Source organism: Myotis nattereri, assembly GCF_964212035.1.
Source record: "Myotis nattereri genome assembly, chromosome: 5".
NCBI lineage: Eukaryota > Metazoa > Chordata > Mammalia > Chiroptera > Vespertilionidae > Myotis > Myotis nattereri.
This window is the reverse complement of record NC_138080.1, coordinates 35,284,635-35,302,491: the sequence shown is the minus strand read 5'-3', so window position 1 is coordinate 35,302,491 and position 17,857 is coordinate 35,284,635. Positions and strand designations below refer to the sequence as shown.

The following is a 17,857-nucleotide window of genomic DNA, read 5'->3' as shown; positions in this document are numbered from 1 at the left end:
AGCAGCAGCCCTATTAAATCAGAAGCAAGGCAACAGAGCTCACTATCCCTAATACACCTTTTCTCTTGCTACAATTTAACGTTTTTCTGAAAGTCCTAGCTAGTACAATAAGACATGAAACAGAATTAAGAAACAAATTGGGAAGGAGGGCCACAAAACTATCATTTGCATATTATACTTTACCAAGAAAACCAAGGGATAAATTGAAACACCTAAACATAATCAGTGGTTGGATACTATATACACAAAAATATCAAAACTGTCCCATGTATAAGTAATAACCAGTAATAATGGTTAAATAAATTATGGTAAAGTCTATTTGAAGAAGAAAGAGGGAGCCATTATAAATCACATTTTCAAAGAACACCTCAAGACATAGGAAAATGTCAGTGAAAAAGGCAGATTAGAAAACCATATATGAGTTATTCTAACTATGTTTAAAACACATAGATGCATATAGAAACACTTAATGCACCAAAATATTTTCAGTGGTTTTTTTTTTATGAATGGAAATAGTTTCTTCTTTATACATTATGTTTTCTAAGTAGTTTACAATAAAAACATTACCGAAAATAAAGCTAAATTGAGTTATGCAATATTACAGAAACCTACCTTTGATTAATTTTATAACTTCTTTTCAAAATAGGTTTCTCTCTTTCACCATCCCTGTATCTGTCTATAAACTGGCAACATACTGTTATGAAGTTAGGACCCAAAGTAAATACAGTGTCAACTTAAATGTCCAACTGCAGGGTACTAGGTAATAGTACATTCTTTTTTTTTTTTTTTTTTTTTTTTTACAGAGAGTAAGGGAGAGGGACAGAGAGTCAGAAACATCGATGAGAGAGAAACCTTGATCAGCTGCCTCCTGCACACTCCCTACTAGGGATGTGCCCGCAACCAAGGTACATGCCCTTGACTGGAATCAAGCCTGGGACCTTTCAGTCCGCAGGCTGATGCTCTATCCATTGAGCCAAACCGGTCAGGGTGGTAATAGTACATTCTTAAAATGGATTTAATCATTAAAAATCATGTTTTCAAAGAGCATATAAATAATACTAAATACAAAACTGTATAACTTTTTGTTTAAATATATATGTATATAGATATATGTACTTAACAGAAAAATGACTGAAAATAAATACATGAAAATGTTAGTGATTATCTCTAAAGGATGGTATGAAGAGGTATTTGAAGTTTCTTTTTTATTTTTTTGCATTTTACCATATTTTACATAAGTATCAGCTAATTTTTTAACTAAAAAAGCATTATTTAAACATAATGCTTATTGTCTCAAAGCATGAGAAAAATAGAATTGCATAAATTTATTTTTTAAAAAGAAATTTTCTTTATCTTAATGCCTTTTGGCAACAAATTTACACTTTAAAAATTTGTTTTGCAAACACACAGTAATACAATGAACAAAAGATGTTCTGCACTAATGTAATTTTTTATAAATAAGTGTTCATTTTTAATTCTACAGACTTAAATAATGGCTCTCCCAAAATCAGCTTTCTGGAAGGTTCACGTGAGTATAAGAAAAAACTAAAATATAAATGTATTCTATTATAGATGAAGCTGTAAGTTTTCATGGCTTTGTAGCTTAAATGTTTTTTTGGGGTGGGGAAAGACTGTGAAAAGGAAACTTTTAAGTAGAAAAATTAGTACTAGCCTATGAACAGATAAAAGGATTCAGATATGAGAAGTTGAATTTTGGAATCCTAATTCATAAATGGACCGGAATCCCATAACATAGCTCATTACACACGGATTTAGATAAACCACAGAGTAGATCCTGACAAAGAATCAAAGAACCCAGAGACAAGCACAAAAGGATAGGTCAACAAACTGGCAAAAAATCCTGTGACAATCTGGGAAGAGCTCTTCATTTCATTACGGTGGAAACCCCACCATTTGGTGCATAGGTACTGACGACGAGGTAGGCCAGCGAGTTACAGAACCACAAAGAAATGACGTCACCTAGGAGGCAAGGAATAGACCGAAAAAAAATGATAGTACAGTGGGGCCTTGACATACGAGTTTAATTTGTTCTGAGACCGAGCTCGTTAAGGAGCTTGTCAAGGAGCTCGTTAACTCAAATTACTCTATTAGCTCAATGCAAAAAATCAGCCGAGAGACAGCTGGTATCTCAAAAAATGCGTTAGTAGGGACACTCATATGTCAAGGCCCCACTGTATACCCGCTTTCTGACAGGTGGTTACTATGGAGTCACAAAGTCCTCAGCACTCGGATTCTCTGCCAATGAATCATACCATGGACCTCAGAGTGATCGTGTGGAAGGGATGTGTGATGAGGGTCGCAGCAGAAGGAGCCATCATCTCTTGTGTTGTCTCCTTGGTAACTTGGTGGAAGGAAGATGAGACTTCTTTTTTTTTAAAATATATTTTATTGATTTCTTACAGAGAGGAAGGGAGAGGGATAGAGAGTTAGAAACATCGATGAGAGAGAAACATCCATCAGCTGCCTCCTGCACACTCCCTATTGGGGATGTGCCTGCAACCAAGGTACATGCCCTTGACCGGAATCGAACCTGGGACCCTTGAGTCCCCAGGCCGACGCTCTATCTACTGAGCCAAACCAGTTAGGGCGAGACTTCTTTCTATAACTCCTCAACCCTGTCACATCCCGGCAATTCTGTAAAACTACCATGGACCACAGTCCCAAGAATTCCTGAACACAGACATGGAGTTAAGCCTGTGAACACCTGTGAACAACCCACCCTTCCCATTGATGCTCAGAAGGTGCTGAGAGTAACAAGAGAGACCAGGAGCTGCTGCTCAGACTTCTCTATCACATCAGCAGTCCCCGTAATATCAGAGCGAGCATTCAGGCGTCTCCTTCCTCCCCCAGGGCTTAGGAATAGAGCCTGAAGCTCATGGTAGCTTACCTTGAAATGTCTTTGATGGCTCTTACTTTGTCTCAAAACATGATGTAAATTTTATATTCTATTCAATATTATATGCATTTGTTTTAATACCAAAATGTTTCGTATTACCCATCCCCCCCTCAAAAAATCTCCACATAAAGATGATCTAGAAAAATGAAAAATTAAAAAAAAACCCAGAACTTTAAACTGGAAAGAAGCATTACCAAATTTTGCAGATGAGGACATGAACTTGACAGATGAAGAGCCAAGAGAGGGGACTTGACTTGCTCAAGGTCACACCATCTAGAACTCAGATTTCCTGACTCAGTGCATTGGCTCAAAGGAACAGCCATTATTCAGCTAAGACATAATATTGGTCAGACTTCCTCTAAGTTGTAATGAATCATTTAACCAAACTCCGGTAAATTTCACAAGAGCTTCTGGAAGCAAAGATGTGGTAACAAGAAACCTATGACAGCCCAGACCACAGCTACATCACACCATGGGTGTTTCCTCCTGGGAAAGGGGATTTCATTGCTTTGGAGACAGCACAACACTGACGGCCTTTCCCCTGGGCAGAGAATTAAATAAACTCTGGGGCTTCTCCCTCAAAACACATCACACATGGTTAAAGTCTATGTTTATAGTGCAGTTAACCTGTCGTAGAAAAGTTGGCAATAATCTTCAGACACTGGCACCAAATAAAGGCTTCCAAATTCTCATCAGGGTGGTAAGATGCCTTTCTTCACATGTTTAAAAAAGAAAAATCCATCCATGAGAGAATTATGGACACCATGTCTGAAATGTGCCCTAACATAACATTTTCATCTCCCAGGTCTTTCACTGCAAAGATTTTATGTTTAAACTAGAGGCCCGGTGCACGAAATTCAGCCCAGCCTGCACCCTCTCAATCCGGGACCCCTCAGGGGATGTCCGACTGCTGGTTTAGGCCCGATACCCAGGATATCCCTTTCACAATCCGGGACCACTGACTCCTAACTGCTCACCTGCCTGCATGCCTGATCGCCCCTAACTACAACCCTCCTGCTGGCCTGGTCACCCCCAACTTTCCCTTCTGCAGGCCTAGTTGCCAACTGCTCCCCCACCCCCCCACCAGCCTGGTCTCCCCTAACTGCTCCCCGCCCCCGCCGCTGGCCTGGTCACCCCTTACTGCCTGCCCCCCCTTGCTGACCTGGTCGCCCCCCAACTGCCCCGCCCAGCTGGCCTGGTCACCCTAACTGCTCCCCTGCTGACTTGGTCACCCCTTACTGCCCCCACTGCCAGACTGGTCACCCCTAACTGCCCCCCCGTTGGCCTAGTCGCCCCATGCAGCCTGTTGCTCAGTCGTTTGGTCACCCCTCACTAACCCCCCTGCCGGACTGGTCGTCCCACGTAGCCTGTTTGATCATCCGTTTGGTTGAGATGGTCACTTAGGCTTTTATATATATAATTTATTTACTCACAGCAAGCTAACAGCTATTAGACCAGTGATGGCGAACCTTTTGAGCTTGGCGTGTCAGCATTTTGAAAAACCCTAACTTAACTCTGGTGCCATGTCACATATAGAAATTTTTTGATATTTGCAACCATAGTAAAACAAAGATTTATATTTTTGATATTCATTTTATATTTTTAAATGCCATTTAACAATGAAAAATCAACCAAAAAAATGAGTTCGCGTGTCATAGGTTCGCCATCACTGTACTAGACCCTACTTGCTACTTGACCAAAAGGTTCCAGGGGTAACAATGAATTTAGGAGATGAGTTGTTAAGCACATTTTAGAAAACAACACAGGGTTACCATCACTTGTCCAGTAACATGCAGCTTTAAATGAAGGCCTGCCATAGGAGAGATTGCTGTGACAACTATAGAGCAAGTTTTCTTCTAATATGTATTACCTTTCAGTCATTAGTCTTTCTATGAAGACATGAAAAGAAGACTACCAACAATTTTCTGGAGTTGTCAGACAAAAAATACAAAATGAACAAAATCTAAGCCAGAGGAGGTGGGGGGCTGGGTGGAGGTGGGCAAAAGAAGGGGGGATATGAGGACATCTGTAAGAGTATCAACAACAGAAAGCAACAACTGAGAATCAGTATTTCTTTTGAAAGGTGTCTCTTGACTACATACCAATGAATTCATTAAATGTCCAACCCTCTGTTTTATTTTAATAAGGAAGAAAAAGAACATGCACAAGGGGGCAGTGTTTGGTTTTGGTGGCCCATGGACTTCCTATTTCCCACTGAAACCATCCAAGGTGAGTGGTAATCATGGGACACTCATGCCAGTGGAGACCCTGGTACTTTGGAGAGTGTGTGGCCATCAGATGCACACTATCAAGGCACTGAAGCTATGCTGTGCCCCTTGCTGCACCTGTTTCACTCTGGCTGGGGAGCACCCATATATATCTTCCTATCCATTTTTGCCAGCCTTTGCTGGTAGAAAGTAGGTTTATAAAAGATTTGTAAGGTGATTGGGGATTGTTAAGTTTCTTATACTTAGCATTCAAGTTGTCTTGAGGCAGGGAGCCTATTTTTAAATATGAAGCACTGAATTATAAGCTGACCACTTACCAATCTGTCACTACTGACCAAAAATTTATAATAATGTGAAGATCAATAGAATAGGTTTGATAAAACCAATCTATTGTCTCCTGTATGGTTTTTCCCATGATCAATACTATACTTCTGAAAAGATGACTCCCTCTTGCCTAAAAGGATACAGAGTCTGTATCTAAAATGAGAAGTCGTCCTCCCAGGGGGAAGTGTCAACAAAGAGCAAACCAACCACAGACAACAGCATAGGTTCTGGGAAAATCAGAGGTGCACTGGTTGGGGAGTACCCTGATACCTCCCTGAGAAGGGAATACACAATACCTTGCACTTAGGAGTACTTACTACTTTCTCTTAAACCTAGCATTTTACTTCCTGTGTCTTAGGCTTGTTTTAGTGGGAGTCAATCAAACTATGTAGGATATGGATAAATGACTCTCTAATTGCTTTTTAAAAATTGAAATTAATTCTAATAACATTTGACAAAAAAACATGATATTTACATAATATTGTCCAAGCTGAAAGGTTATCTTACAAATTAAATAAATTTCTTCACAGTGATACTACAGAGCAAATCTGGGATATAGTCATGTTTCAAGGACAGTATTTTGATGACAAACTAGGGTTTCTATTAGCCCAAAGATGATAACTGTAGGACAGTCGTAAAATAGAACTATAAGGTTTGTCTGGCCTTTTAGTGGATGACATATCAAAGTTGAAACCAATAAAATGGAATATTTGGATGAGGCACTATTATGATTTAGATTTCTATGTAAACCGGCTTTCAAAGTATAAAGACCATTTTTAGATTCTTCCTATCACGGAAACCACATAAATCCATGGAGGCTTCCTCAACCAAAAGGCAACTATATCAGAAGTAGGATATTTACAAGTTCATATTCCACTAACTCAAGATCTTCAAACATCAAGCACATATGCAAATCTTGGTACATGCTGTGAGTATTTAGTCGGTCAATAATGGTCTCCTAATACATTATTAAAAGGGCTAGGACCACATCTCTGTTGTTAAATACTGTATCCCTCAGTGTCTACCACAATGAGTGGTACAGAGTAGAAGCTCAATAAATATTCGTTGAGTTGAAAAAAGAAAAGCTCATTAGTTTTCTAGTTAAGTCTACAGTTGGACTCCATCAGTACTAACTGTAATAATATGATGCTTATAACTCTGCTGCTGGGGTTAATCACATCTTCATTGGTGACTCATTACACACACTACCAAATTTACCAAACTGTACTTCATTTCTTTGTAAGCTCTGCCACAGAGCAGAATGGGGAACATGGGGCCTTTGCTCCTGTTAATTGGCTTGGGGACTACAGAAATGAGGGATCTGTTGTTTGTACAAAATGGAACTGCTGGCAGATCCTCTGTAAGAAGATGAGGAGAACTTTAATCTGCCTCAAAACATTGTGATAATTTCTCTTTCAGCTATTTCTGTTTGACCAAAAAGGAACCAGGAAGTATAATTTGCCAATTTAAAAATGCATTTAAGGACAGTTCATCTTCTTATTGGCTATGAGAAACGGATTGGGATAACTCTACCTGTCAATAAGTGGGGAAGTTTTGTTGTTTTTTTCCTCAAATAGTCTAATGGACTGAGATGAGGTCATGCCCAGGCTCCTGCTGTCTTATATAAATGTTAAGAACTTCCTTCTGTTTGCAGAGGTACAGGAGGAGTTCATGATGTTCCACCCGAGTCGTTCCATAAGGAGTATGAAAGAGGATAAACTCCTTTTAAAATCCAACTTCCAGCATCCATTAATTCCAAAACTTATAGTGTATTCTTGCAGCGTTTTCTATCCTAAAACAGCAATGACATCACAAGAGAGAGAAAGGAAGAACCAGCTTGCCAAGGGTTGACACAAAACAACCTAAGAGAGGGCAGAGTGCATCTATTTTAGGTTACCATTCGTTAAAGACAGGACAGACATCAGATTTTAGAGGACTCAAATCTACTCCCACAAAGTGGTTTTTGGGGGCAGGGAAGCAGGGGAATAACACAATGGTCAGGCTAAGGCAAAATAACACTGAGGCATTTGAAAGTCACTTTTCTGCTGTATTTGAGTCATTTTCACTGGATCACTTTAAATCATGAAATTATGTATCATTGAACAAACAAACTTAAACAAAATTAGAAAATACTGCATTACTCTACTCCCACCCCAAGACTATTATGTCTGGTAGGGAAGACTGGGTATAGCAATTTTCTAGTTTTGCTAAGTTGCAGTGTCTTCTTAAATATTCAATTTACTGAACTATTCAATTTACTCAAGCAACACTCACTGATGTCAGACTTTATGTACAGCACTGTGCTAGCCTATGTGCCTCCTGAGTATAACCAAACTCCAGCCTGCAGGAGCCCATAAATTACACTACTGAAGCACCAGGTAAATTTACTTAACAGATGGTAAAATAGTCCATTCTGGTAAAGCTATGACTCAATTTTCTTCCTAACAATGCACTGCTACAACAGAAGTCAGAAGGAAAACTGGATTTGATAATAACCCACATTTATAATACAAGAAAGCAGAGGGGAAAATGGATCAAAAGATTTTTTAAAAACTGAAAACAGTTGAAATTTCAGCATATTTCTCTGAACACATAGGAAAGGGAATATTATTTAGGCTGTGTTTTCAAAAAGAAAGGCTGAGCCCTACATGGTGCTGCTCAGTGGTTGGAGCATCAGCCCACAGACTGAAGGGTCCTGGGTTTGATTCTGGGCAAGGGCACGTACTTCAGTTGCAGACTAAGTCTCTGGCCCTAGTTGGGGTTCATGGGAGAGGCAACCAATCAATGTATCTTTCTCTCATATCCATGTTTCTCTCTCTCTCCCTCCCTTCTACTCTCTCTAAAAATCAGTGGAGAAAATATCTTCAGAGGAGGATTAACAACAAAAAAGGCTGAGAAGAATTTTCAAAACAGTTCCAATTTTTAATTCCCAGGATGATTCACAAAATCCATTCCCAAAATAACGAGTCCCTGTCATAAAAGAGTCATTATAAATGAGTTATATGTAGGAAAAAAGTGGCACAAAAGTGGATGTAAATACAAATGTTTTGAGAAAAACGAATGTTGCAACTGTGGCAATACAGGTTTTTCTGGGTAACCTACTTCCCCAGCCTCATTTCCTGCCTGACTGACCATACACTCCAGTTACCCACTTTTTCATGCCTCTGTGCCTTTGCATATACTGCTTCCACTGCCATATACTTTCTTCCTCTTCCCAACTCATCAAAATCATGCTCCACAGGACCCAGCTCCAACATCATCTCAGTGTTGCCTTTCCTCCCACCACTCTCCTCTGTGTCCCACTGCACTTTGTACCTATAAGGGAGGAGTTTTTAACCTGCCTCCTCAGACAGACTGAAACCTCATTGAAACCTGACCCTTAAATATGCTTCAGCACTGGTGATGAATGACTTCCTTGTGAGTAAAACAATGCAAGACTTTTACTGGCTAAGACTTAGAAATATAGAAAATAGCCAGAGCTCCAGTGGCGCAATCGGTTAGCGTGCGGTACTTATAAATAACTCTTCAGAAAATGCCATTTGAAGAAATCACAGCATTCCTTTTGAAAGTTCTTATTTAATATTTTTGTACTAACTGTTTAGTAGTAGGAAGAATATATTTATTAAACACCTACTATGTGTGTAATATACCATGCTTATTTTGCATGCACTGTCACTTATTTAGTATTAAATCATAGCACCCCTTTTATAGCAAGTAATTTGCCTAAGGATATATAGCTCGTAGCACAGTTGAGACTGAAACCCCAGACTTTTTAACTCAAAAAGTTATATTTTTAACAACATTATCAGAAAACACAAAAGACAAAAGGTAACAAAAAATATACTAACTATTCAACACTTAGGGTGAACCATGTATTTAAAAGTATTTCCACCCAAATCTTTACCTTTGTACGTCTATGACTTTTTACATTACAGACAGTCCTCGGGTTACGTTGGACCCGACAAACGTCATTTCATGGTTAATCACCGTCTCCCATCCTATCCTATATAATAAAGAGGTAATATGCAAATTAACCCGCACGCCGTCACACCTTCACAAGATGGCTGCACTCACAGCAGAGGCGGGGTTCCCATAACAAGCTGTTATGAGTGATCAGCAGGGACCTGAGGTTGCGTGGTGCTGGGCCAGGGGACCTGAGCTGCGCCCCCACCTGGCGGGGCTTGATGGGGGACCTCAGGCTGCATCCCCCACCCTGGTGCCGGGCCGGAGGACTTGAGGCCGTGACCCCGCCCTGGGCCAGAGGACCTGAGGCTGTGCCCCCGCCACAGCACCGGGCCAGGGGACCTGAGGCTGCGCCCCTCGCCCGGCAGGGCTTGATGGGGGTGGGGCCAGTGAGGTCTGGATCTCACCCAATGGGGGTGGGGCCGGCCGAGTCTGGGTCTCACATGATTTCGAGGTGCGCGTGGGTGGGTGGGGACTTGACTCTAGGTCCCACGGCGCGCCCCAGACTCTGACAGGAGGAAGATTTTCATATACATTTTACTAATATTCTTTCATCTCTGACACTTCTATTATAGAGAGAGGGCAAATAGCAATATTAAAATATTTCCTCTAATTCTCTTTTAATGTGCACAAATTTCGTGCACTGGGCCACTAGTGTGAACAATAAAAGGACTGATTTGCCTTCCTTGTTAAAAAATATATAAATTGCATCTGCTGACAACTGACTGAAGTTTAAGTAGCATTTAAGCTAAGAATCTCCCTTTGATTTCATTTACCTATATTTGTTCACCATTTCTACAGAGAATAAGAAAGACCCTAAAGATAAAGTTTGTTTTTTAGACTGAGAACCTATCTCCAAGAGGTTAATTAACTTGGCTAACCTCACACAAAAAATAAGATTGAGTTGCTTATTTTGAATCCATAGCCATGTGAACCACAGAATATGATTTTTTTTAAAGTATATTTGTGCCCTAACCGGTTTGGCTCAGTGGATAGAGCGTCGGCCTGCGGACTGAGGGATCCCAGGTTCGATTCCAGTCAAGGGAATGTACCTTGGTTGCGGCCACATCCCCGGTGGGGAGTGTGCAGGAGGCAGCTGATCGATGTTTCTCTCTCATCGATGTTTCTAACTCTCTATCCCTCTCCCTTCCTCTCTGTAAAAAATCAATAAAATATATTTTAAAAAAAAGTATATTTGTTGAACTTCTAAGCCCTTTTCTTTATCTTCTTTAATTTTTATTGTTAAACATTTATTGAACATCTGCTATGTGTTAAACTATATACTGAGAATTGGTATTCAAAGATAAATAAGAAAGAAGTCTTTATTGTATTTAACTAAATTTCTTCTTGCCTGTGTTTCTTAATTTCTTATTTCTTTCAGGCCTTCTTATTCCTTCGTTTTCCCTCCTGAACTCTTTTCTATATCATCTCCTTCCTCATCTCCTGTTCTTTAATTTCCCAAAAAGTGAACATCCATTTCTTCTTCCTGTTCACACTTTTCTTTTAAGCACACCTCCTACCCTACCCCTCTGTTGTTCTCAGTTGCTTCTTATTTGATCATAATGTAACCTGAAGTGTGTTCTTTAGTATTATAATTATGAAGAAAGTATTATGCTCCCATTTTATTTAAAAAACAAATTAGTCAATACAACTGTTTGTAAGAATTACTAAATCTAATCTAATAAAAGACAAACATGCAAATTGACCATACCTTTAGTATGCCTTAAGCCATGCCCACTGGCCAATCAGAGCGACTATATGCAAATTAACCCAACCAAGATGGCGGCCGGCAGCCACGGAGCTGAAGCAAGCAGGAGGCTTGGTTGCTCCAGTGATGGAGGAAGCCACGCTTCCCGGCTGGCTCTGAGCTCCACTCAAAGCAACAAAGTTTCAATTATAGAAGATAGATAAACCCCAGATACCTGCTTTCAGCAGGCGATGGCCACGGAGCTGGAGCGAGCAGGAGCCGGTTCTGAGCTCCACTGAAAGCAACAAAGTTTCAATTATAGAAGGTAAATAAATGCCAGAATAAAAAAAAAGAAAGAAAAAAAGGAGAGGCTGGGAGCTTCTGTTGCTGGGGGGCTGGCCAGCCTGAAAACAGCCCTCAGCCCCTCACCCAGACTGGCCAGGCACCCCAGTGGGGGCCCCCACCCTGAAGGGGGTGTGACCAGCTGCAAACAGCCATCAGCCCCTCACCAAGGCTGGCCAGGCACCCCAGCGGGACCCCCACCCTGATCTGAGACATCCTTTGGGGCAAACCAGCTGGCCCCAACCCATGCACCAGGCCTCTATCCTATATAATAAAAGGGTAATATGCAAATTGACTCTAACAGCAGAAAAACTGGGAATGACTGGTCACTATGACACACACTGATCACCAGGGGGCAGATGCTCAATGCAGGAGCTTACCCCTGCTGGTCAGTGCGCTCCCACAGGGGGAGCTCTGCTCAGCCACAAGCCAGGCTGCCAGCTGCCAGTACAGCGGTGGTGGTAGGAGCTTCTCCCGCCTCCTCAGCAGCGCTAAGGATGTCCGACTGCAGCTTAGACCTGCTCCCCACTGGCAAGTGGACATCCCCCGAGGGCTCCCAGGCTGCCAGAGTGATGTCTGACTGCCAGCTTAGGCCCAATCCCCCAGGGAGCGGGCCTAAACCAGCAGGTGGTCATCCCCCAAGGGGTCCCAGACTGCAAGAGGGCACAGGCCAGGCTGAGGGACCCCCCTCTAGTGCACAAATTTTTGTGCACCGGGCCTCTAATGTTATATAATTTTCAAGGGTCCTTCAAGTTCTCAAAATTGTATTGTGCTATGATTCTAAAGAATCATAGTTCTTGTTTGTGTGGATTCTTTGTTCCCTCTTAGACTTTTGATAGGAAAAATACTTCCCACCCTAGAATTAAATCTTTGGAGAATAATTGGTACTTAGCATAACAACATGAATAGACTAAATTCAAAGAACAAAATCAGCTCCATGATAACTGAATTCTATCAGAAGATCTGTATGTATATCCACAAAATCTATCTCAGTACCTTGTTTGGCAATCAGCTTGTATTCTTATCCTGCAGTTTCTATGTTAATATACATCCTCTATAATAAAGAGGTAATATGCAAATTGACCATCACTCCAACACACAAGATGGCCACCACAAGATGGCCGGCAGGGGAGGGCAGTTGTGGGCGATTAGGCCATCAGGGGAGGGCAGTTGGGAGCGACTAGGCCAGCAGGGGAGGGCAGTTGGGGGAACCAGGCCTGCAAGGGAGGGCAGTTATGGGTGGCCGGGCCTACAGGGGAGGGCAGTTGGGGGGGACCAGGCCTGCAGGGGAGGACAGTTAGGGGTGGACCAGGCCTGCAGGGGAGGGCAGTTAGGAGGGACCAGGCCTGCAGTAGAGGGCAGTTAGAGGTGACCAGGCCTGCAGGGGAGAGCAGGTGAGGGTGACCAGGCAGGCAGGGAGGGCAGTTAGGGGCAACCAGGCTGGCAACGGCAGGCAGTTTGGGGTGACCAGTCCAGCAGGGGAGGGCAGTTGGGGGCAACCAGAATTGCAGGGGAGGACAGTTAGGGGTGACCAGGCCAACAGGGAAGGGCAGTTAGGGGTGACCATGCCAGCAGGGGAGGGCAGTCAGGTTCCATCAGGCCGGCAGGGGAGAAGTCAGGCGTCGATCAGGCTGGCAGGGGAGTGGTTAGGGGGTAATCAGGCTGGCAGGCAGAAGCGGTTAGGGGCAATCAGGCAGGCAGGCAGGTGAGCAGTTGGGAGCCAGAAGTCCTGGATTGTGAGAGGGACATCCCTCGAGGGGTCCCAGATTGGAGAGGGTGCAGGCTGGGCTGAGGGACACCCCTTCCCTGGGCATGAATTTTGTGCACCGGATCTCTAGTATTATAATGAAGAAATATCTTAAGATATTGAAATACCTAAAAATGCAAAGAAATCATTATTCACCTACCTTTTATCAATATAGGTAGTGAGAATTACTTCTTTCTTCCTTATAAAATGAGGAAATTAAAAACATTCTCACTGCTTAGAATACATTTCCTTATTTTTTCATTTTATTTCTAGGAGTAAAACTGTCTTCAGTACTTCACAATCACAAAGAAACTTAAATCTCATTTTCTTCGTTATGTTGCTGCTGAATTGAGCAGACTAGTTGAAAAAAAAAATATATATATATATATATGATCAAAGAAACCATCTGACCAGGATAGTACTTTTGTTTGGATAGGAAATTCAGTAAATTTTTCCCAATTTCTTTACATTTGACCATGATACTTTTTTTTTTTAAATTTAGGGCTGTATTTTATTTTATTTTTAAAATATATTTTATTGATTTTATTACAGAGAGAAGGGGAGAAGGATAGAGAGCTAGAAACATCAATGAGAGAGAAACATCGATCAGCTGCCTCCTGCACGCTCCCCACTGGGGATGTGCCCATAATCAAGGTACATGCCCTTGACCGGAATCAAACCTGGGACCCTTCAGTCTGCAGGCCAACGCTTTATCCATTGAGCCAAACCAGTCAGGGCAACCATGACACTTTTTTGCAAGAGGCTAAGGCAATGGTGGTAAATCTATTAAGTGGAATGTCATGGTAAAATGACAGATATGGCCTAATTTGAAGAAACTTGTGAATGAAATAGTGTTAAACAATAGAAGAAAAATTGCATTATTACAATACAGTAGGTCCTCGGGTTACATCAGAGATCTGTTCCTATGGCGTGATGTAACGTGATTTTCACCGTAAGTCAAACCCACCTACATAAGCACCTACATCACTCACATGGAGCACATACACAGCAGTAATAAAGTGAAACAGTAAAAAAAATTTAAAAGAAAGATAACAATTCCTGACCTTTACTTGTGGTAAATAATAAAAAACATAAAGCACATATGTACATATGTTGAAATGATGGATTTTTTAAAAAAATAAATAAACTAGTGGCCTGGTGCATGAAATTTGTGCACAATAAAAGGGAATTGATTAGAGGAAATATTTTAATATTGCTATTTGCCCTTTCTCTACAAAGAAATGTCAGAGATGAAAGAAAAGTAGTAAAATGTGAATAGCTTCCTCTTGTCAGAGTCTGGGGCACGCCGCAGGACCCAGAGTCAAGTCCCTGCCCACCCACATGCACCTCAAAAGTCACGCGAGACCCAGACCTGGCCAGCCCCAACCCCATTGGGCGAGATCCAGACCCAGCCAGCCTCCCCGCCCCCCATCAAGCTCTACTGGGCTGGGGGCACAGCCTCAGGTCCCCCAGCACACCCCCACGTCCCCCAGCCCAGTGCCATGGCGGGGGGCGTGGCCTGAGGTCTTCCGTCAAGCCCTGCTGGTGGGGGCACAGACTCAGGTCCCCTGCCCCGGCCCGGCGCCATGCAGCCTAAGGTCCCTGCTGATGGCTCATTATGGCTTGTTATGGGAACCCCGCCTCCACTGTGGGCGCAGCCATCTTGTGATAGCACGAGGGTTAATTTGCATAATATCTCTTTATTATATAAGATGATACAAGTTGTCATTCAAAGAAACATCTGGATAGGTCTCAATCTCTCAGAAGAATAGTATAAGGAAACATTTATAAGCGTTTCTGCTCTGAGGTGTAAACTTACTAAAATGAGCAGGTCTCTTCATGGAGTTCTGTTTAGTATGAATAATACTGGGACATTACACAAAACAATACAAGAATACTGCTAAGGAAGAAAAAGGTGATTATTTCTCCATTTTACAAAGTAACAGGATTCTCTTCAAGAGACAGTGTTTTTCCTTTTTTTAAAGGAGGGTAAATCTTACTAGGAAAACAAACAGTTATTTCTCTATTTTTATGGTAATTAATATTATTTTATCAAACTGACAAATAACAAGCAAACCAAGAAGGACAAAACATTAAAAGAAAACATGAATTCATGAAATGGGAGCTAAAGTAAAGACTTCTTGTATAAAAAAATTTTTAATTGCCCAGTGGTAATTAAAGGTAATAAAAGGCCCTGCATGGGTGGCTCAGTTAGTTGGAGCATTGTCCCTTGCACCAAAGGGTTGCAGGTTAGATGTCCAGTTGGGGCACATATGGGAGGCAACTGATCGATGTTTCTCTTTCTCTCTCTCCCTTCTCCCTTCCTCTGTCTCTAAAATAAAAAGAACAATAATGTTTTTTCAAAAGGTAAAAGAATTATGGGAAGCAGCACCATGAAAACAGGGCAGGTTAATATCATTCAGAGATTATTATAGAACACCACAAAAGAAACATCTTCCAGAGTGACTTCAAGTTTGAACCTATGCAACTCTTTTGTCTATATTTTATTTAGACCCACAAAAGTGGATACCATATATCACCACATCATCATAATTCAGCGTATTCCAGAGTCAGAACACTAGGAAACGAAATGTTCCCTGCAGGTCAGGGTTTTGATGACTGGCAAAACACTACCAAGCTTGCATTGCAGTTGTCTGAACCACACCCAGTCTGCAGTTAAATATAGAATTTAGTTTCTGGAACTATTGGTTTTCTTAACCTTCACAGTCCAAGTATTCACTGAAAACATTAAAAGTAAAAAGGAGAAAGGAAAGAGGCTGAAACCAAAATCCAAGTACTAATAAACTGTCCTGGGAAGAATTCCAAAATGCAGAAAATACCAAGAGAATTAAATTACAGAAACCTCAAGCAACATTCTAGAAACACTCTACAAACGGATCTGTCTCTTCTATGTTGATTCTCCCAGGATGTATAAACACACATAAAATGCCTCTGTGCACTAAACCCATGTCTCTAATTCAGATGAGATATTCAGACTTATAGCTTGTCAGGTCAACGGCAGTGATACCAAATTTAGAGCTATGATTTAATCTTGGTTTGTTATAATATCACGGTTGTGATGCTATTTTTCCTTGTGAAGAGGTACTTTTATCCTAAAAAACTATTTATAAATTTTGGGGGAAGAGACACTGTCTAGCTGCAATTTTTAATACTGATTCTTTGCCTGTTGGAGGAGGTAACAGGAGAATATTTTGGGTTAATGTTTAAAGTTGTTTTGGAGGTTGACAAAGGTAAAATCAACAACAAAAACTGTTTTCATTATAATTTCATGGGGTTTAGTAGTGCTTCTGTTTTATACTGTTCACTGAAGATGAACATGAAAAGAATCTAAGAGGAACAAAAAATATAGGTATTATGGGTATACTGATAAAAACAAACAAACATGTAACAGTTTAATTTACAAACACACACAGATATATTTACTTGCCTTAATTTTCCTGAACACACCTAGAGAGACTCATCATTCAACTACTCGGATGAAAAATAAGCGCAATAAATTACCTATACACACAAATCTGGCTCCAAAGTGGGTACTCTTAACCATTATCTTCTGTTGCTTTTGCCTGTCGCAGCTAGGTACTCTTAGATTTATTCCTGTATCTAGCTAAAGTCCTTTTTAAGTTGTTGCTTCTTTCTATCTTGCTTAATTGGAACTGATAACCTGTATAAGGAGATTTAAAGGTTTCTTTTATCTTTCCGTCTTAAGACCAGCATAGGTACAATAGCCAGATCCCACTCTTCTGTGTCCCACTCATATAGCCAGCACTCCAGAGACATACCAGTTTCCAAAGCTAAAAGACTACCCAGACCAAAACTCTGAGTGCTCAAAAAGGAAAGAGTACATCAGAAGATGTTAAGTGAAATAAGTCAGACAGAAAAAGCTAAGAACCATATGATTTCATTCATATGTGGGACATAAACCTGAAACTCAAAGATAGAGACAACAGTATGGTGGTTACCAGAGGGGAGAGAGGTGGGGAGGAAGTAAAGAGGGCCAAATATATGGCAACAGAAAAAGATCTGACTTTGGGTGGTGGGTACACAATGCAATATGCAGATGAGTATCATAGACATGTACACTTGAAACTTATGTGGTCCTATTAAATAATGTCACCCCAACATATATTTTAAAAGTAACTTTGCTCCAAGGCCACAAAGCATCCAAAACTTCTGACCATTCACTCTAAAGACGTTACAGGCCTTCTACTCGAAAATGTATTCTCTAGCACTTTACCTCATACCTAGTAAGTAACAAAGGGACACAGGATTGCTGAATAAAAGTCACATTTGAATCTTACATTATTTGAATGTGCAGATATTTCTGACATACGATATAGATACCTTTTTCCTCTTGTGAATATGTAAACTACTTAAGGTAAGCTTAGCTCAGTGATAGCACATAAGCAGATAGACGTTCTATAAATAAATAGCTCAATGAATAAATATTAGTCAATTTTCTAAATCTATTTTACTCATTAAAATCTAGTCATGTCCTCTTTAAACAATGATAACAAAAATCTTTTTAATTATGGGAAATGGCAAACCTTCAAAGTGTAATAAACCATGAGTCCCCTTGTACATATTAGCCAGCTTCAACAATTATGAATTGTTTTGCCATTTTTGTTTCA

At 40.9% G+C, this 17,857-nt stretch overlaps 1 protein-coding gene across 12 annotated transcripts in view; it reads right to left on the bottom strand.

The window, feature by feature from the left end:
• The window catches only part of HMBOX1 (homeobox containing 1), a 204,360-nt gene that overhangs the window by 24,993 nt on the left and 161,510 nt on the right, over positions 1 to 17,857 (bottom strand). For 2 of the 12 annotated variants that reach the window (XM_081092879.1, XM_081092880.1), the window contains exon 7: positions 11,355 to 11,414. The exons of the other annotated variants lie outside the window; for them this stretch is intronic. In XM_081092879.1, the coding sequence (XP_080949005.1) occupies positions 11,355 to 11,414 (60 nt within the window). The remainder of the gene's footprint in view (positions 1 to 11,354; positions 11,415 to 17,857) is intronic. 12 annotated transcript variants of the gene reach the window in all.